This window comes from Sinocyclocheilus anshuiensis, unplaced genomic scaffold, assembly GCF_001515605.1.
Source record: "Sinocyclocheilus anshuiensis isolate Anshui unplaced genomic scaffold, SAMN03320099.WGS_v1.1 scaffold222, whole genome shotgun sequence".
NCBI classification, from domain to species: domain Eukaryota; kingdom Metazoa; phylum Chordata; class Actinopteri; order Cypriniformes; family Cyprinidae; genus Sinocyclocheilus; species Sinocyclocheilus anshuiensis.
Genome location: NW_015542408.1, coordinates 1,223,387 through 1,244,327, shown reverse-complemented (window position 1 = coordinate 1,244,327; position 20,941 = coordinate 1,223,387). Strand labels below are relative to the sequence as shown.

Here is a 20,941-nt window from a genome sequence, read left to right as displayed (position 1 = left end):
ACACACTTGAGGTATTTGGCCAATCACAACGCACTGGATATCAGAGCACACAGAGCACACCTCGCTTTTCAGAACAATGAGCTTTGTAAAAATTGAGAAAGGCAGGGCATACAATAATGTAGCAAAATTACGCAGAGCAATGGCAAATGCGACCACACTCTAAAGGCTTGTGCACACCGGGACGATTATCGCCGACGTTTAACGCCTCGTGACTAAACAATGGGTGCCAATGTGAGTGTGCACACCGACGCGCAAAACGCGAGGCGTAAAAGCGTAATTTTTTTTTAAATGCCTCGGGCTCGTTTTTTTGGTTTGACGCGCCGCGTTAAAAACTGGCTGACCAATGAGATTGGCGCTTTTGTTCACGTGCCCGGAGCTGCTGAAGTTACAGTAAAACACGACTTGGTGGCGCTCAAGCACAAAACGGTCTTCGCTGATTGATTGATGCTGACACATTGATACCTAATGACGAAGAGGAACTAAGTAGACCAAGAAGATGCATCGAGGCAAGATGAATGTAGAGCTGCTGGTCTCATTTGTGTTTGAACAACGCCAGAGAAAATCGCTTGGGTATGAACACAAAAGATGCGTCGAAAAACATCGGCGATAAGCGCGCACGATAATCGTCCCGGTGTGTACGAGGCTTAATATGCTGATTTGCTGGTCAAGAAACATAATTATTTTCAATGTTGTTGTTCTTAATATTTTTGTGGAAACGAATAAATTTTTTTTCAGGATTCTTTGATACAGAGTTCAAAAGAACAGAATTTATTTGAAATATAAATCTTTTGTAACATTATAAATGTCTTTAATGTCACTTTTGATCACTTGCATCCTTGTTGAATAAAAATATAAATTTCCTTAATTAAAAAAAAACTTTCAACTTTTTACAAACTTCTGAATGGTAGTGTATGAATATAATGAAATGAGACAGGTATCCAGATATGGTTGACAGATCTTTAATTTCTCACTAAATTCAAACCTTAATCTGTACCTTTGCCAACCCTTTAGAAAACCAGCTAGATCCCAACATAATATTCAACCACTGCGGCAGCATCAAATCCATCCCATGTGCAGCTTCATGAGCAGGATCAGACTGGAGGAAACAACCTGCCTTTGAAACTGATCTTCAGCCTATCGCAGTTAAAGATTACGGTCCATGTTTCCAGCGGTTCCAATGTCCACACAGACGGACAGAAGCCCAATAAACTCCAGCGAAAGCAGTGATTTAACATCTACAAGGCTGAGTTACATGTGCCAGCATGGAGTGGAGAAAAAAATCTGGCATTTAAGACGCTTAACGGCGACTTCAAAGCTGCAGCGGAGCAACTTTATGTGAGCTCTCATATTTAAGTGACCAGATAGAGTGACAGGCCTCGCTATGTTCAAACCTCTCATAAACCTTTAACATCTATTAGCTCAGTGAACTGTGGTGCGCTTTCATTCTTACCAAATCCTTGGCGTCCTGAAGAGAGTCTTCCGCCTCAGAGAAACTGAAACCAGCCACAGTGATGAACTGACTCACAACAGACACAAACTTATCGCCGTAGGTCTGAGGCTGACTCTTCTGGTACTCCAGCTCCTGTTGAGAGAGAGACAGAATTAAATAATAAATATTAAATAGGAAAAAGTGCATTTAATTCAGAGGAATCTCAAATCTCAAGCACTCAAGAAAACACCTTAGAAACCTAGCAAGGCTTTCAAACTTCAAATCTCAAAGTTCTTTCTAGTTTTCATGTGTTGTAACCATAAATAATGTTTTAGCCAATGATACTATTGTATGAATAGATACATTTGCTACACTGGATGACCTCATAAGCTGTAGAGCTTGTTGTAATTGTAGACAAAATAAGAGAATGTCGCTTACCGTCTCCACGCTTTTTAGGCCAGTGCGCAGATTGTTAATGTCTTTCTCCAGTTCAGTCATGCTGGGAAAAAAGGAAGAAAAATAAGTTGGAGAGAGAGATAATGAGAGATAATGTTTCACTGGACAATTTGCAGACCCTTTAATCTCATTTCGAATGGCTGGGGAATGAATCACATCAAACAGTATTTTCACACAGTGACTATGGTTTTGCCAAATAGGACATGTTCCTGGATCAACAACTTTTGTTGGTGCTGGAACAACTAACCCCATCCCAAACTATAAACTACCCCTAAAATGAGAGCTGACATGATAGGCTGAAACTGTTCAGGCTCTCAGCACTAACCTTATGCCTAACATCTGGTTGTTGAAGGAATATTCCTGGGTTCAATACAAAGTTCTGTTGAAAAGTTGGGTGTTAAGTAAACAATTTTTTTTAAAGGCGTATTTTATGCTCACAGAGGTATATTTATATGAACAAAAATAGAAACGGCGATATTGGGAAAAATCTGAATAAGCTTTTTATTTTAATACATTTTAATTGTAATTTATTCCTGTGATGCAAAACTGAATTTCTTCAGCATCACATGATCTTTCAGAAATCATTCAAACATGCTGACTTGCTGCTCAAGAAACATTTCTCAAAATCAATATTTTTGTGAAAACTGAGACACATTTTTTACAGGATCCTAACATTATAAATACTTTACTGACACTTTTGATCAATTTAATGCGCCCTTGCTGAACAAAAGTATTCATTTCTTAAAAAAACAAAAAAAAAACAAGTTGACGCATTTGTGGTATAACACTGATTACCACAAAAATAATTACTCATCCCATGAATAGAAGCAGAAATGTAAAGCCTATGATTTTTATAAAAGCACTTACATTAATTCTTCTCTTAAACCCTGTGTATTATTTGAGCTTTGAAGTGGTTTAAATCATCTTTTTACTGTCGGTTTTGGGTTTAAGGCATTCCATTGTCACTACAAATAGGATACAGCTTTATACAGAAAAGGTCAGTAAGTGAGTTTTTCAAACTAAAATTATGCTAATATTGCATTGTTTGTCACTTGTTGCTGTACTGTCGATACAGTGAGTATTTTAACTTTTACAGATTGGCCCTTTTCACTTCCATTTTAAGTGCTTTACTATTTTAGCCAACATTTTGTTTTGTTTATAGGGACAAGTGGAAATAAATTTTTGTGCTAATCAACATTATGCCACAAAGTTCTGTCGATTAGGCTTAACTTATACTAAACCCAGTGTTGTTCCTACATTATCTCTCGATTACATACACTCTTTTCGGAGACACAGAAACTCTTAAGTGGGTGTAATAGTGAGACTTGATCATTTTAGGTGCGTACTTGACTTTGGCTGCTTCTGGCACGTTGTGCAGATCCTCATGAATCAGGCTGACTTTAGGGTACTTCTGCTCAAGAATGGTAATCAGGTAGTGCAGTAAAGTGACGTTCCTATTGAGAAACACACAGCTTGTGTAACTGCATGGCTGGTAGGCATTTAATATACAGTACTCGCACAAACTGAAGCCCTGTCTTACTTTTCGATGCTGGACTTGGTGTCAGCGATCTTGTTGAGAGAGGACACTTTGAAGCCATAAGCATTGCCCCTTTGGCCTTTGTTCATGTAGTTACCGAAGGCCAGCACCACCTCCAGAATCTGTCGAAGATTCTTGCTCTGAAGAACCTCCTTAGAGGCTCTACTGAGAGCTGAAGGAGAAAAATAGCATTTTTAATATTACACCTACACCTTGCATTAACCTACAAGGTGTGTATATGCTTAATTTCACACAAGTCTAGTAGAGAACAGAACTGTATAAGAATTTACCTTCCATTTTCGGCTTGACTTCTGCTATTCTTTCTGCAAACTTCTTTTTGAAGTAAAGAGACTGCAGTCTTTGCTGGTAGTGGTCGATTCTGTGGTTTAAAAGCAGAATTGAAATAAAACACCATCAATTGTATGATAATATCTCATTTACATTTCCAGACGAAAGTTTGGATACAGCTGAATTTAAGCTTCTTATTATCTTAAACCTAAAGGTTTCTGCTTAAATTAAATTTGTTTTGGTGGCAATTACAAATGGTCTAAATTAAAATTTCTAGTGCTAACGTTTTGATTCATTTAACAATAACATTTGCATTATTTTAATGACTTTCATATTAAAATTGAATATAGTAAAATGTGGAATACAGTAAAAATATTATATATAGTAAAAATATATAAAGAGGAATATAGTAAAAATGTGTCCAAAGAAAACCTCTTGATCTAAAGGCTTCTGCTTAAATGTTTGAAATTAAATTTGCTGACAAATATAACATTATCTCTCGATTACATACACTCTTTTCGGAGACACAGAAACTCTTAAGTGGGTGTAATAGTGAGACTTGATCATTTTAGGTGCGTACTTGACTTTGGCTGCTTCTGGCACGTTGTGCAGATCCTCATGAATCAGGCTGACTTTAGGGTACTTCTGCTCAAGAATGGTAATCAGGTAGTGCAGTAAAGTGACGTTCCTATTGAGAAACACACAGCTTGTGTAACTGCATGGCTGGTAGGCATTTAATATACAGTACTCGCACAAACTGAAGCCCTGTCTTACTTTTCGATGCTGGACTTGGTGTCAGCGATCTTGTTGAGAGAGGACACTTTGAAGCCATAAGCATTGCCCCTTTGGCCTTTGTTCATGTAGTTACCGAAGGCCAGCACCACCTCCAGAATCTGTCGAAGATTCTTGCTCTGAAGAACCTCCTTAGAGGCTCTACTGAGAGCTGAAGGAGAAAAATAGCATTTTTAATATTACACCTACACCTTGCATTAACCTACAAGGTGTGTATATGCTTAATTTCACACAAGTCTAGTAGAGAACAGAACTGTATAAGAATTTACCTTCCATTTTCGGCTTGACTTCTGCTATTCTTTCTGCAAACTTCTTTTTGAAGTAAAGAGACTGCAGTCTTTGCTGGTAGTGGTCGATTCTGTGGTTTAAAAGCAGAATTGAAATAAAACACCATCAATTGTATGATAATATCTCATTTACATTTCCAGACGAAAGTTTGGATACAGCTGAATTTAAGCTTCTTATTATCTTAAACCTAAAGGTTTCTGCTTAAATTAAATTTGTTTTGGTGGCAATTACAAATGGTCTAAATTAAAATTTCTAGTGCTAACGTTTTGATTCATTTAACAATAACATTTGCATTATTTTAATGACTTTCATATTAAAATTGAATATAGTAAAATGTGGAATACAGTAAAAATATTATATATAGTAAAAATATATAAAGAGGAATATAGTACAAATGTGTCCAAAGAAAACCTCTTGATCTAAAGGCTTCTGCTTAAATGTTTGAAATGAATTTTGCTGACAAATATAGTGTATACATTTGAATTGCTCCTGCTAAATTTAATAACATTATTATTTATCTTATTTCTTAGTTTTGACGACTGTACTTTTATTGTAAAATGTGGAAAATAATCCAAATAAAAAATAAATGTGTCCAAACAATTGACTGGTAGTTGATATCAAATAATATTTCATATAAAATATAAAGCATACTAAAGTAGAATAAATAATAAATACTGAAAGAAAACTAACAAGGGGTGTACCCATAATGCATTGCTAGAAAACATCTGAACAGCCAAATATTCTTCTGTGGTTTTTCATTGTTCTGTTAAAGCATGCCTGTTCGTGAGAGACGGGTCCTGTTTGCCGTATTAAAATAATAATAAAAAATAGTCCAATAACACCTACAACTTGTTTATTTTTTTTTAATAAATGGAGCCGCCCATTCTTCGTGGCTTTTAAATTTATGTCCTTGTGGGCTGACATTCTACAGAGATTAATGACGATGCACAATGAAGAGGTCAAAAAATGACGACATGTTTCAAGAACTGTTTCAGCCAATTTCAGGCTTTATGCCAAACTGAAGAAAACCACATTTGGTAACTAAAGTCAAAGATTATTATAGCATGAAACTAAACAGACCAAGATAAGAACGTCATCCTGTAAAACAGTTTATTTTCCACATACTGACCTCTACACCACCTTTAGCTTTGTGCGGAAACACCATTTAGTAGATACTGTGTGTTTTGATGGCTCTGTCCAGTCTGATGAACGTTATCTCTATTTATTATGTCCCAAACAATGTGGCTTTTCATGACCTAAACTGATGGTTACCTGCTCATCTCATAAAGGAAGCGATCTGCCTTCGCCATCCGCTCCAACTCATGTTTGTGTTCCTCCAGAAGGTCCACGTCACTTTTTTCTGGCACGAACTTCAACAGCTGCCGGGGAAGAAAGCAAGCATACTAATGACTAAATTGGGCCAACCAATCAGAAATCATTTTGAAAGAAAAGTCTTAAAGGTACAGTACCAAAAATAGCCTGTTTGTTCATAAAATTAAATTAGAGAATAAATTATGAAAAAAAAATATATATATATCCTGAGCCCATTCTTCGTGGCTTTTAAATTTATGTCCTTGTGGGCTGACATTCTACAGAGATTAATGACGATGCACAATGAAGAGGTCAAAAAATGACGACATGTTTCAAGAACTGTTTCAGCCAATTTCAGGCTTTATGCCAAACTGAAGAAAACCACATTTGGTAACTAAAGTCAAAGATTATTATAGCATGAAACTAAACAGACCAAGATAAGAACGTCATCCTGTAAAACAGTTTATTTTCCACATACTGACCTCTACACCACCTTTAGCTTTGTGCGGAAACACCATTTAGTAGATACTGTGTGTTTTGATGGCTCTGTCCAGTCTGATGAACGTTATCTCTATTTATTATGTCCCAAACAATGTGGCTTTTCATGACCTAAACTGATGGTTACCTGCTCATCTCATAAAGGAAGCGATCTGCCTTCGCCATCCGCTCCAACTCATGTTTGTGTTCCTCCAGAAGGTCCACGTCACTTTTTTCTGGCACGAACTTCAACAGCTGCCGGGGAAGAAAGCAAGCATACTAATGACTAAATTGGGCCAACCAATCAGAAATCATTTTGAAAGAAAAGTCTTAAAGGTACAGTACCAAAAATAGCCTGTTTGTTCATAAAATAAAATTAGAGAATTATGAAAAAAATATATATATATATCCTGAGCCTTTTAAGTGATTTGAATGCAATGTGGCCCTATTAATGGAATACACATCCTCATCACACTACAATAAGTGTTTGATTAAACTGTTTGATACTGTTAAGATTAAAACAACAGCAATCAGAGGAGTTATAAAACCTGATTGCCATTATATTGCTTTTCAAGTCCATTTGGAAAATGTTACAAACATTTACATGCTGCTCTTATTTGGTGATTTGCTTTAAAGTTTAAACAGGGCGAGGTATACAAAGCTGCATTTTATTACCAATATAGCTACATTGCTAGATCAGGTTTTAATTAAACTACAAAAAGCCACATTAATGTGCTTCACAACTGACTTTACTCAGGCACGTGAAAAGCTGGTACAATATTAAAAGGCTTTGGTATGTTTTATATTTTTACAAACTACAGCAAATTTCACCATCAGTCAGAATGACAAAAATGCAAGGATGATATGGTGTCTTGCCAAAATTGCTTCTGCAAAACAATAATTGCATGCTGGCTAGGACTGTCAGGCTTATGTAATTAAACTTGCAGCCTGTGCAGATGCTGTATCAGCTAATCACAGTTCTGAAATGTTTGACGTCAATCCACTGCAGTAAAACAGGTTTGTTTTGTACATGAGCCACCTGGAGTTATGAGTTAAAGTGTGAGCTAAGTGATGGAGTATGTGGTGATGTATCTCACCTGCTCCAGCATATCCTTAGGTAGGTCTTCATGCTCATCCATGGTCAGTATGGCTCTCTTGATCTCCTCGTTGGAGAGTTTTAACCTGCAAAAAGAAAATTTGAGCAAATCAGTGCATGTGGCACTCCTCATTTTTGAGTGACCCATACAAAGAAATAATCTGGTCATATTTTCATATCGTTTTTCTTTTGAATTTGGGGGGATATGACAGTTTCCTTGAGATTGACCATTTTGGCATCTAATACTTCACCAAAAAACAAACAAAACAACACCACACACATGCAAAAAGATTAAAAAATCCTTCATGACTATGTTCATAGAAAAGGGCCAGTTTATGACAGACAGACAGACACAGACACAGACAGAGACAGGGACAGACAGACAGATAGATAGATAGATAGATAGATAGATAGATAGATAGAAATACTCCTAAATAAATAAAACAAAATAAATATATGAGGCCAAACAAATAAAAGAAAATACACCAAAATAAACAAACAAATTAATAAATTAATAAACCAAATAAATAATAACAAATAAAATAATACATCATAAACCAAAATAAATAAATACAGTATGCACAAAAAACAATGTTCTGAAATAACTGAACTAATGTTTCTAGGTGCAGTAAATGTTTAAAATTGCTAAATTCCAGGCTTTATTAACAGCTGTACATTTTAATCAAACACATAAAGTGAGCTTATGGGAGAGATCACAGGCATCTCTGTTTATTGCCACTGCTATGGCGACTTGTGATGCAACAGAAAAAAATCCTGGCTAGGATCATTTTATGAATAAAACGCTTGGCTGCAATTGTGTTTTAAACACATCGTCAACCGTCAACAAAATGGCTTAAGTAAACAAAGAATTGTTCTATAGTGAGTCATGCAGGAAGGTTTATTACTGTGAATGAATCTTAAATGGTCAAAGATGGTGGCTGTGGGTTCCTAATTTACAGACTCACTTGGAAAGAAGAATGTTGCAGTTTTGTGCACGCCGTCCATCGATGACAGACAATTCTCTGACCTTTTTAGAAGTGACGGTGTCATCCTCTGATTCTTTCTGCAAAGAATGGAATGCATTGAAGGTCAATATCACACTGAAATGAAGAGCAAAATACTGAGAGAGCAAGCTAGTGATGATTTCACACTTGAGGATTTTAGTGCGAATCGGTAAAAAAAGTTTGAGTGCTTGTCAGGTGTGACACTTAGAGACTAAAACGTTTGCAAACGTAGCATGGTTCAGTACACCATAATAGTCTAAAAGCAGAACCATAGTGATTAGAAACAACCAAATGCAGGTTTGGACTCCAGCAAAAACACAGAATGTGAAAACAACAAGAAACCTGCTGTCTCAAAAGTAAAAGCCAAACAGAGTAATTTTTCAAACACAGGACAACATGCTCATGACACAACCAGACATCCACAACAACAGAGGCTGAAAACAGTCATCTCTTCCTCTTTAGTGCCAGCTGGGGAGCAGACAGCAAGAAATTGCGTGTTTAGACGATGGCACGTCGGGTTTTATTTGGAGGAGGAAGAGGGTGAAAGGGAATGTGTCCAAGAACAGGGGGATATTTGTTTTTTAGTTGGTGGAAATCGGTCTCCTTCGCTGTTGCATAAACTCCAGACGCATGCAAAACCAACTGCATGCCTCATAACCAACTTGGCTAATTACGAACAGAGACATCTTGAAATGCTGGCTAATAAACTGAAATAGGTCTTTTGGTTCATTGCATTTTAAGCTATGCTACAAAAAGACAACAATTTGGTGATTGTCTGCATAAAGAATGCACTGAACATTACATGAAAAGTACTATGCAATAGATGGTACTTTGATATCAAATTACCTACTGATTACAATATTTATATATGGTATTTGGGTAAATCTCACAAAAATGCAAGAAAACGTCATATTTCATTTCAAAACCAAAATAAGAAATTATATTTTGAAAGAATAGAACATTAAACTAAATAGAACATTAACTAAAACTAATTAAGATTTTTTTTTATCATTGTGACATTTTTAATGACATTTAAGCACAGACAGTTTAATGCAAAAACTCATTTTAATATATCAAATATGATTTTAATATGATTTTAATGGTGATTTTGGGGTGAAATATGACCAGAAAATTTATTTGTAAGATTCAACCATTCATATGTCACTACAACAAAGTACTTCAAAGAATACCATGTAGCTACATGTCCGAAAAGCATAGCATTACCATAGTATCATCACCAAACTAAAGAGTCAGGTCCGAAGACCACTTACCTGTCTAAAGATAGTCAACAGAGAGTCCTTTATGGCAAGCAAGAAGCGGGAAAGTGTTAGTTAGATCAGGAAATATATAAAAGGGCAGGAGTAAACATCATGCAGAAAAAAAGGGTGATACAATACAGAGGGATGGACAGAAACTGCCTGACACTGCAGTATTTCTCATAGAATGCATTTGGAACAATGTGTGAGACGTTTTTAATAAAGGAGCAGACGTGTAAGGATTCTCATCATTCCTTTATGTCACTGATGAGTTACCTGCTGTCTCTGGTAAGCAGAGAATGTTTTCTCAATCTCCTCCAAGTCCAATTGTTTGAAAACTTTGAGGTCGTCCAGGTCCAGCCACACAGTCCCTTCCAGTTTATTCTGCAATACAGAGATGGATTTTTAATTAATTAATTAATTATAATTAAATAGTTTAATTACAATTAATAAGAATAATAAAAAAGATATAAATAAACACACACACTTCACACACACTGCAGTGTCGTAGTATTAAACTATTATTTTTTTAATAGATTGTTTCAATCAATTGTTTCAATTCAAACTTTGTGTGAGTAGGTCTTTTTACTTTATGTACTCACTTCACTGAGTTTGGTCCAGTTGAAAGACTTGAGCGGATTGGACGGCTGAGGGATGTTCTTTTTCTTAAGCGTGGAGCCCAGAAGTCCTCCAGGGAGAGGAGGAGCACCAAAGCCGGGCAGGCCTGGTGGAGGGGGTGGTGGCGGCGGTGCTCCACCTGGAGGTGGTGGAGGAGGAATGCCAGCCAGACCAGGTGGTGGAGGTGGAATGCTACCAGGGGCCAATGGGACGAGTGGGGGGCCTCCTGGGATATTTGTCCTCTGAAAATTCAAGACACAATAGGATTGTGAAGCAAAAGTGTTGAGAGGCTTTGAATATGAAGAAAAACAATGCAAAACCACATTTCGGTCTGATCTAAAACCCTGTTGACAATGCATTTTTAGGCCCAGTTGAGAAAGCGTTCCCAGACTCTAGTCTAGAAACTAGACAATTCAAACTAATTAGAAATCAACTATTTCACACCAATTTAAAAAAAAAGTAAACCATCCTATAGTGGTTTTCTGGTCTTAGTTGGTTTAAGATGGCCTGACCTCCCAAACTGGCCAAGATAGGGTTCAGCTGGATTATCTGGTCTTTTTTACACCAGATCAGCCTAACTAGAAGCCAAAACAGGCCAGCTAACCATCGTAGGCTGGTTTAAGCAGGGTTTTAGGAGCCGAGTAAGGAGTCGAGTGCTCGTTCCAGTTCAAACTCTTATGAGTTTCCATTTCAGTTAGGTTGCTGTAGAGAGAAAACAATTCACTGGGTTTTGAAAGAGGCACATTGTGCGTATGTAACATACATTACTCATCTCATGAAGCCGGGCAGAAAGGTCAGCAACTTGCTGCTTAACAAGCTTATGTTCGCTGCTTTCCTTCTCCAGCTTCTCTTTCATCTTATTGAGAGTTTGCATCATTTCTTCCTTCTCTTGGGCTTTTGCATCACACTCCCTTTCTTTCTTCTCCAGCTTCTGCTGAAGTTCATTATGTTCTACGATTCAAGCCAAAGAAAAAAAAGAAAAAAGTAGAAATCAAAATGCACAAACGCTTCAGTATTTGAGCAATGTCACCGCTGATTCCCATGCAGATGAAGGCGCATGTAAACACATTCAAGGCCTCCTGAGGGTAAACAGTCACTTAAATCAATATTCGGCCCATAGAAGGGTCATGTACCTTTTCTCATTTTTTCCGCTTGCTCTTTCCATTGTTTCACCTCGTTCTCGTTTACCAACCTGTAAAATCAAACAAGAGAACAGTATTGGGCACTTCTGAATGGTAAAAGGGATAGTTCACATAAAAATGAAAATCCTGTGATCATTAAATCAAAAGGAGAAATTTGTGTTCCACACAAGAAAGTCAGAGTTTTTTCAACATGAGAGAGCAAAAGATCACAATTTTCATTTTTGGGTGAACTATCATTTTCAATGTGTCCCTAAACCACAAAACTTGGCATTCATAATTCATAAAAAGCACAAAGATGACTTCATATTGGTCGGGTAGGACCAGCAGGAAACCAAGGAACTTTGGTGCGAAATATTAAGCGATCAGAGATGCCCCTTAAAATGAGAGGCAAACTTCAGCTCTGTAACATTTGATCAAACCACCAAATGTTTTCCATATGCATTCTGCATATTTGTTTTTATTTGACTGAAACTGTCCCAGACCATCTCTCAGCTTTCGACTGGTTGAACTAGAGTGAAGTTGTGTCTCACTTCTAATTAATCCCATGCAGAAAGATGACACAAAGATGTGTTTATTTTAACTCTTGTACCACCAACTTTTCAGTCTGTACACACAGTTCTGTGACTGTCATGTTCAATCCAAATAGGTCTTTGTTTATAAACATCAAGCAACAAAATCTGAGGTCTGGCTCTTTCCTAATATGTGATTAGATACAGGTGAACGGTCACTTGCTTAAAAATGACTTTGGGTCTGGATTATGGATTTGGGATTATATTTTTCTGAGCAAAATTACTTAAATCAAAAAATTATATGACAGGCCATTTCGGAGAGTATTAAAACTCAGGATATTAATAAATGAGAAAAAATGAGGACACCAGGGTACAATTTTGTTAAATGTAATGACACGTATCTCTCACTCACATTCGCACTACGTTCTTCACGTCGAAGTTCTCAAGGGGAGCCACATCTGGGTCATGACCCTTCTCGTTCTGCAGGACAATCTGCTGGACAATTCGGTCGAGGAGGAGCCAGTACTGCACAGTATTTCCATTTCTTTTGTCTGAGTAAAGAGATGATGGTCAACACTTCCAAGCAGACTTCACAATGTTTATTATAGTGACTGATATAATGCATATATACTGTATACACTACCATTCAAAGTTTTGAGGTCTGTAAGAATTTTTTTTTATTATTGCTTTTGAAAGAAGTCTCTTACATTCACCAAAGCCGCATTTATTTGATCAAAAATACAGTAAAAACTTGTGAAATATTATTACAATATAAAATAACTAACTTCTATTTTAGTACATTTTAAAATGCCATTTATTCTTGTGATGCCAAAGCTGAATTTTAGCGTCACATGATCCTTCAGAAATCATTCTAATATGCTGATTTGGTGCTCAAAAATATTTCTTATTTTTATCACTGCTGAAAACAAACAGTTCTGCTGCTTAATATCACTGTGGTAACTGCTTTTTATTCAGGATTTATTTGAACTATAAATCTTTTGTATAAATGTCTTTACTGTCACCAATTTAAGGCACTCTGGCTGAATAAAAGTATAAATTCCTTAAAAAAAATAAGAAATAATACAAAATTTAATAAAAGATATCTTACTGACCCCAAACTTTTCGAATGGTAATGTACAATGTAATTTAATGCTGACTAAAATTCACTAAAAGCAATTACGTTTTCATTAAAAAAAATGTCAAAACACATGGTTTTACTATAGGGCCATGTTCAAAATTATGTGCCATGGTATTATTTTGTATTCTTTAGTGGCACTCGTTATGATGTGGTAATATTATGATATGTCTGTTTGTTCACACTGTTGTGGCAGGGTCAGGGGAAGTGACATCACTCACAAGGCATATGAAGACAGTGCTGCAAGACGGACATAAAGTGTGGGAAGGCATCCGTGTGGTTTATCCTCTTTCGAATGAGATCAAACACCTGAGTAGCACTTTTAGTGTCTATATGAACCTGAACCAAACAAAGAGACAATGAAATTACTATTGAAAAAAAGGGCCTGTATTTAGAGGCAAATTAAGACAGCAAGCGTACATTTCACGTCGAAGTTCTCAAGGGGAGCCACATCTGGGTCATGACCCTTCTCGTTCTGCAGGACAATCTGCTGGACAATTCGGTCGAGGAGGAGCCAGTACTGCACAGTATTTCCATTTCTTTTGTCTGAGTAAAGAGATGATGGTCAACACTTCCAAGCAGACTTCACAATGTTTATTATAGTGACTGATATAATGCATATATACTGTATACACTACCATTCAAAGTTTTGAGGTCTGTAAGAATTTTTTTTTATTATTGCTTTTGAAAGAAGTCTCTTACATTCACCAAAGCCGCATTTATTTGATCAAAAATACAGTAAAAACTTGTGAAATATTATTACAATATAAAATAACTAACTTCTATTTTAGTACATTTTAAAATGCCATTTATTCTTGTGATGCCAAAGCTGAATTTTAGCGTCACATGATCCTTCAGAAATCATTCTAATATGCTGATTTGGTGCTCAAAAATATTTCTTATTTTTATCACTGCTGAAAACAAACAGTTCTGCTGCTTAATATCACTGTGGTAACTGCTTTTTATTCAGGATTTATTTGAACTATAAATCTTTTGTATAAATGTCTTTACTGTCACCAATTTAAGGCACTCTGGCTGAATAAAAGTATAAATTCCTTAAAAAAAATAAGAAATAATACAAAATTTAATAAAAGATATCTTACTGACCCCAAACTTTTCGAATGGTAATGTACAATGTAATTTAATGCTGACTAAAATTCACTAAAAGCAATTACGTTTTCATTAAAAAAAATGTCAAAACACATGGTTTTACTATAGGGCCATGTTCAAAATTATGTGCCATGGTATTATTTTGTATTCTTTAGTGGCACTCGTTATGATGTGGTAATATTATGATATGTCTGTTTGTTCACACTGTTGTGGCAGGGTCAGGGGAAGTGACATCACTCACAAGGCATATGAAGACAGTGCTGCAAGACGGACATAAAGTGTGGGAAGGCGTCTGTGTGGTTTATCCTCTTTCGAATGAGATCAAACACCTGAGTAGCACTTTTAGTGTCTATATGAACCTGAACCAAACAAAGAGACAATGAAATTACTATTGAAAAAAAGGGCCTGTATTTAGAGGCAAATTAAGACAGCAAGCGTACATTTTCAAACCGCTTAGCGAGGGCTAATTCATCTTCATTTCGTAGCATCTCAAAGAAGTCCAAATGCCTGAAGAGTAATAAAAGACGACTGCAGGTTAAGCTCAACAAAACCCAGCCAAGTACTTGAGGATGATGTGTCTCAAAATACAGCACTTACCGATCTAACGTGGAGTTTTCATGGGACCGTAATTTATCAATCACTGGTTGGATACCCAGCATTAGAAATTCATACCGCAAATGAATTCTGAACTCCAAACTGGTCTGCAAATGAAACGTTGGAAGTCATGGAGAAACTCTTGGATGATTTGAATCGAATGAGATGCAGATGTAGAGAAAGTAGCGCTTACCTCCCCTGCTCCTTGACTGAGGACCGCGTTGATGAAGGACATGATTGCTGTCTTGAGGTTCACCTCATCTCTGTAGCGGCCCGTACTCTTGTCCAAGTCATTTAGAAGGGTCTGTGTGAAAACCGAGAAGATGGGGAGAAAGAACGAGAACAACAAAGGCAAAAGACCTCTTAATATTTCATTCATAAGTCTCAATGACCTTATTTGTGAAACAAAAGCAGAACGAATTTCTGTATAAATCGTTGCATTCACTTCAAAGGAACAGTTTATGAACAACTGGTTTTATGAATGATTGATGTTTAAAGAATGAGGCCCACCAAGTCTCGAATTTTCCACCCACCTGAAATCGCGTCCGTTCACAGGTGAACTTCTGATAGTGCAACATGGCTTCCAGGATTTTCTTGTGTCCTCCGGGCACCAAGCAAACAGCACCCATGATCTCTAGAACTGCCACTTTGGTCTTGATGTTCTCGGTGGCCAAGCTCTGAGCGATGATGTTGATACTTTCTGAATGTGCGAGCACATGGGCACGTCCCTGAGAGTTGTTCATCAGGGCTTTAATGCAGCCGATCAGCGAGGTATGGATCTGAGATTCGGTGGTCTCGTAGTCCATCGTTTTCAGGAAGTTCAAGATGCACGTCAGTCCATCAAGGTCTATGAAGCGTGTCACAAACCTAGAGGAGCACCACAAAGGTTAGGCCAAGCAGATGAAAACACTTTAAAAAAATTTAAAAAGAGTTTAACTTAAATTTAAACAATGTCCTGAATTTTAAGTGCAATTTCTGCTGTAGCTTCAGAGACGGTTGCATGAGAAAAGTTGCTGAGGCCTTTACCACCATGATGGAGGGCCAAGCAAAATTAAGTCGCTAGCCCTGTAAATGGTCTCTGTGGGACAGCGATACAAATTCTTAATCATTTTAGCAGCTGTCACAGTGCCTTTGAAAGCACATGTTATTTTACTAAACTTGGAATTAATCTAAATAATTCAATAAAATATGCTCAAAAGTTGTGCAAAATTAACATCTCTTGTACAAGCTTCTTTTAAATCTCAAATTTCAATTTTACTATTGGGATGACAAATCTTTTACATTTGTAGTGCTGAAGCATTTTCATACAAATATGCTAATCACCAGAATCACTAGAAGTTAATTGAATATTTTGTGCGAAAACTGAAGAAGAAAAAAGGAAAAAAATAATTGAATAGTGAAGAAACAAAGAAATGATTGACTATTAATGAAAATTAATGTTTTTTCGATTTTTTCCTACTGATTTTGGTGTGATATCAGAATTTTTTACTATGCAAAGAGCATAAACAAATCAGTCTCAGCACAACAGGAATAGAGCAATAGATCTAATACTCTGCAAAGACAGAGTACTGTATACACTTAATGCAATTTAATGAAGCACTTAGTGAAAGAGAGATGCTCCATTTGCACACAGCCATGTGTAAGGCAATGTGCTTAATCAGAGTAATTAAAAAGAATTATACGGTCATGGAATGACCCATAGAGTGTGTGTGTGTGTGTGTGTGTGTGTAAGGCAGTACCTCATTGGCTGTGTGCGGAGAGCAGTTTTCAAGCTCTCTATAGTCTTATTCCTCTCCTCCTCATCCTCCTTCTCTAGGGCCAGCAGGGACTTTCTCTGGTGGTGATATTTAACATGGAGGCAAATAATTAATGGACTGTCCAAAGTTTGCCAGGTAAGAGTTTTGTTAAATTATCTAACTGCATATAAACTGGAAAAAAAATCACCACAAAAAAAGTTTTAGCTGTAATACAAAAGGAAAAGTGTGCTATAGCATGTGAATGAATTTATAGCTTCACCAATTATCTGAGCATCAGCACCCTTTGCGCTATGAAATATTTATAGTTGTTTACCACTCGATAAACACCTACATCCCCAACAACTTCCTTAAGGGCAACATATGTGAGTTTAATGACTCCCTCTTGACTAAGAGACTTTTATGTCCTCAGGGCAAAGACGGAAATGAGTGTGGTCAGGGAAGTGTTCATTATTTGCTGTCTAGTTTGTTAGTCATACTTACAGCAGCCATAGAATTGATCTGATCGATGTAGAATTCAGGCCAGCTGGTCGCCCCCTTATTCTCTTCCTGTTCCTATAAAAAACTAAAGATTAGCCTGGATACTGAAATCATATGAACACACATTTATATAAACAGATAGAAATTTTCAACCTTAAAAAAAAATGAAAAATATAATCAAAAATGTTAGGCAAACACTAATTATTCTAAAACAATGATTATACAGCACAATATGTTTGGATAGATAGGTAAATAGACAGAATGGCAGATAGAATGCTAGAAAGAACAAACAATGGAATGATAGATAGACAAAGAATGATACAGCAATAAATAGATAGAATGATAGAGAGAACAACAGAACGATAGATAGATAGAACGATAGATAGAGCAACCCTCTACATTGCGAGTAAATCACTCGCATATGCGACTAAATCTTACTCTGGGCTACTAGCCAATGGCGATTCAATTGCCAAGGTGTCCGTAGAGGGCTGTAGAGTGATAGATAGAGAACGACAGAATGATAGAACGACAAGAACGACGAACGATAGATAGATAGATAGATAGATAGATAGATAGAGAACGACAGAATGATAGAATGAAAAAAAGACAAAACCACAGACAGACAGCTAGACAGATAGATAGATAGATAGATAGATAGAGAACGACAGAATGATAGAATGAAAAAAAGACAAAACCACAGACAGACAGACAGATAGACAGATAGAGAACGACAGAATGATAGAATGAAAAAAAGACAAAACCACAGACAGACAGACAGATAGACAGATAGACAGATAGATAGATAGATAGATAGACATATAGATATGTGAGTGGATGTTGAAGAGAAGGAATTAAAAAATAAGAAGGGTTTACAAAAGATTATGAAGACATATTTTTTTAATTAGAATAACAGGCAGATGAATCATACACAACAAGAAAGTTAATTGGGTGAATTCTGATTTGAAACTGCAAGCGTCTGACACACAAACGTCACTGTACTGTCCTCCACACCAACACAGATCTCTTTGTACTACCAGGTTCTCAAGCACTTCCACAGCCACAATGTGTGAGAACATAGCTTATCTAACCACTGCGATTCCCACAAAATTGCATCCAACAGTCCAAAAGCGCTTGTGAACTGATATATTTTACGTGTGTGAGTGTCCACAGCTGACACCTTGCTTGAGATGCTTCTTGTTACCTGAAAACAGACACAAGACACTGAGCTTCGGCACTACTCCACTCCTAATGTTGAGTTAAACGCTCTGGCAGTGTTAAAAGGCTACAATTCAGTCCAAAACATGCCTTTTCCCAGAGTAACTGATTCTTTAAAGGTTTTAATGTAAAGCCTGGGGTTGGGAAACAATACCACAGTGTTTTGTGCTATGCTCAAGTGTCTATAATATAGCAGCTGCTTGCTCTTTCAGGCTAAGATTGACTTGTGCTGGCCAGGCTAAGTTTGGAATTGGGAATTGGGGTTGTTTTGGGGGGTTTCACACACCACATGAGCCCATAAGCTTCCAGGAATCTTATTTAACAAGTCCACCCATTGTTTTATAACCACATTCTGCAATTATACAATTTAACTAAACTATTTTGGACCATAGGGGTTTAGAGATTAATAAAAGTATAGCTTGAAACCAAAACGCAGGGTGAGAAAGATCTTATTATGGTTATTATTAACACAAATACTTCATACCAGACATTCACATGTACTTTGGCCTCAACATCTTGATGGTAGTTTTAGCACTCATTATATTGCACGATGCTGGTTCCACATGTTGCTCAGACCCCAAAACTCCACTGGGAGGAGATTTGATTCAGGCCTTACAGGTGTAGTTGGCTGACACGCTGCATTCAGTGTTTTATGGAGTTGGGATAATGTAGCATACTCATTTTTCTGAGACAGGTTGGGTGTAAAATAAATAAATAAAATAAAATAAAATACAGTGAAAGATATGGAAGTTTGTTTCCACCATGGAATAAAAAATAAAAAAGGTAATTGCCACTTTTTATCTCACAAATCTGACTTTCTTTTCTTTCACAAAACACATCTCACAAAATTAGGACTTTTCTTCTCAGAACTTTGAATTTATAACTCACAATTTAAAGTTATAAACTTGAGTTAACATCTTGCAATTCTTTTTTTTTCTCTCTGATTTGTGAGTTTATATCTCACAATTTTGAATTATACACTCACAATTGTATGTTAAGTAAGTTGTAAACTCAAAATTGTGAGAAACTCTAATCTGAGAAAAAAGTTTGAATTGTGAGATATACACTTAATTGCGAGTAAAAAAAAAAGTCATTCAGTCAGATTCCATGCAGTTTGTGCTGTTCACACTGTCATGACAAAAACAGATCCGAGTCACGTGTGAGCAAAAAAAATCGGATTTGTGCCACATTTGCCTGCAGTGTGAACGTAGCCTAACAAGACTTCAAATCTGATGAGTCTGTCTGTATTTTTTCTAGGGAACACAAAAGAACACATTTTGAAATCTGAATCCCACTGACTTTCACTCTATGACTAAAAATACTATTTATTTTTTTATATCTTATTTTGTGCTCCATGGAAGAACCAAAATCATACAGGTTTGGAGGGACATGAGGGTGAGTAAATGGTGCCATAATATTACATTTTTGATGTGAACTATCCCTTTAAGCCAGACATAAGCTATAAAAATTTGAACTGAAATTCCATCTCTACCAGTGTATAAGCTTACAAAGCCTTGATCCATCACACAGAACATCAACATAAATGTTTGCTTTAATATATGAATGAGAATAAAGTTCATTCCTAACATCATAATGATTGACAGTATTATTTTTTAAGTGTTTTAGAGGACAATAGGTCAGCAGCTGAAGAGCGCTCCCCTGGTGGGTCGTGACCAGGTAACTGGTCATACACTCCAGCAGCTGTAGAGAAACCTCAGACCACTGCTGTGTGGTTTGCTCTTTAGTTCCACTGGCATAAATGCCTCCTATAAACGAGAGTTTACAGAGTGTCAGGGCAGCCTGGGTTCTGTTACCTCTCACTCCTCAGACCCAAATCACACGGACTGTTAAAATAAACCCTTACACTCAACACCACTTCTCTGTCCCAACGCCAAGCCTGTGCTAGAGCAGCAGCGTTTACATTAGGTCCTTTTTTGGATGTACAGTACGACTGTTCATACATTTAGCTGTTCAGTTTCAAACTCCACGGTCAAGCCAGATGAAATATCTCCGCAGGAAACGGAGTTGTTTTAGGAAACTGCTATGCATGGTCAATGCCAGGCTATACGTTCAGGTCTTTCAGAAAATGGAAAAGGCATCTGTGATGGGAGTCCCTGCCCAGCCCCATCTAGTGTCAATTACTTACCTTTTTCTTGCTACAGTAGATTTGCCATTTCTTCTCGGCAGGAAGGGCAAACATGGCCTCTCTATGTTTTTCTGTGAGATCCAGCTCATCCTGAGAAGGAGATGAGAGGTTTTAAAATAATGCATACTTTGTCATTTCAAATCCAATTAACTCCAACACCAAAATAGTTGTAATTTGTCACATTCTAATACGGTTAAATGACTAGAATTTACACTTTAGGTTGCTTATTTGGAATATAATACAAATACAATATAAATACTAACATGAATATAATATAATATAATATAATATAATATAATATAAT

The 20,941-nt window shown here is 36.7% G+C and overlaps 1 protein-coding gene across 1 annotated transcript in view; it reads right to left on the bottom strand.

Moving 5' to 3' along the window:
* The window catches only part of LOC107693144 (disheveled-associated activator of morphogenesis 1-like), a 67,873-nt gene that overhangs the window by 6,465 nt on the left and 40,467 nt on the right, over positions 1-20,941 (bottom strand). The window contains exons 3-24 of the mRNA XM_016492417.1: positions 20,638-20,727; positions 17,280-17,351; positions 16,782-16,876; positions 15,576-15,909; positions 15,236-15,346; positions 15,046-15,149; positions 14,889-14,955; positions 14,690-14,807; positions 12,616-12,754; positions 11,686-11,744; positions 11,316-11,503; positions 10,537-10,794; positions 10,211-10,318; positions 9,950-9,976; positions 8,640-8,737; positions 7,676-7,760; positions 6,727-6,833; positions 4,772-4,860; positions 4,485-4,653; positions 4,291-4,398; positions 1,868-1,928; positions 1,451-1,582 (exon numbers count right to left, since the gene is read on the bottom strand). Coding sequence (XP_016347903.1) covers positions 1,451-1,582; positions 1,868-1,928; positions 4,291-4,398; positions 4,485-4,653; positions 4,772-4,860; positions 6,727-6,833; positions 7,676-7,760; positions 8,640-8,737; positions 9,950-9,976; positions 10,211-10,318; positions 10,537-10,794; positions 11,316-11,503; positions 11,686-11,744; positions 12,616-12,754; positions 14,690-14,807; positions 14,889-14,955; positions 15,046-15,149; positions 15,236-15,346; positions 15,576-15,909; positions 16,782-16,876; positions 17,280-17,351; positions 20,638-20,727 — 2,619 coding nt within the window. The remainder of the gene's footprint in view (positions 1-1,450; positions 1,583-1,867; positions 1,929-4,290; positions 4,399-4,484; positions 4,654-4,771; positions 4,861-6,726; positions 6,834-7,675; positions 7,761-8,639; positions 8,738-9,949; positions 9,977-10,210; positions 10,319-10,536; positions 10,795-11,315; positions 11,504-11,685; positions 11,745-12,615; positions 12,755-14,689; positions 14,808-14,888; positions 14,956-15,045; positions 15,150-15,235; positions 15,347-15,575; positions 15,910-16,781; positions 16,877-17,279; positions 17,352-20,637; positions 20,728-20,941) is intronic.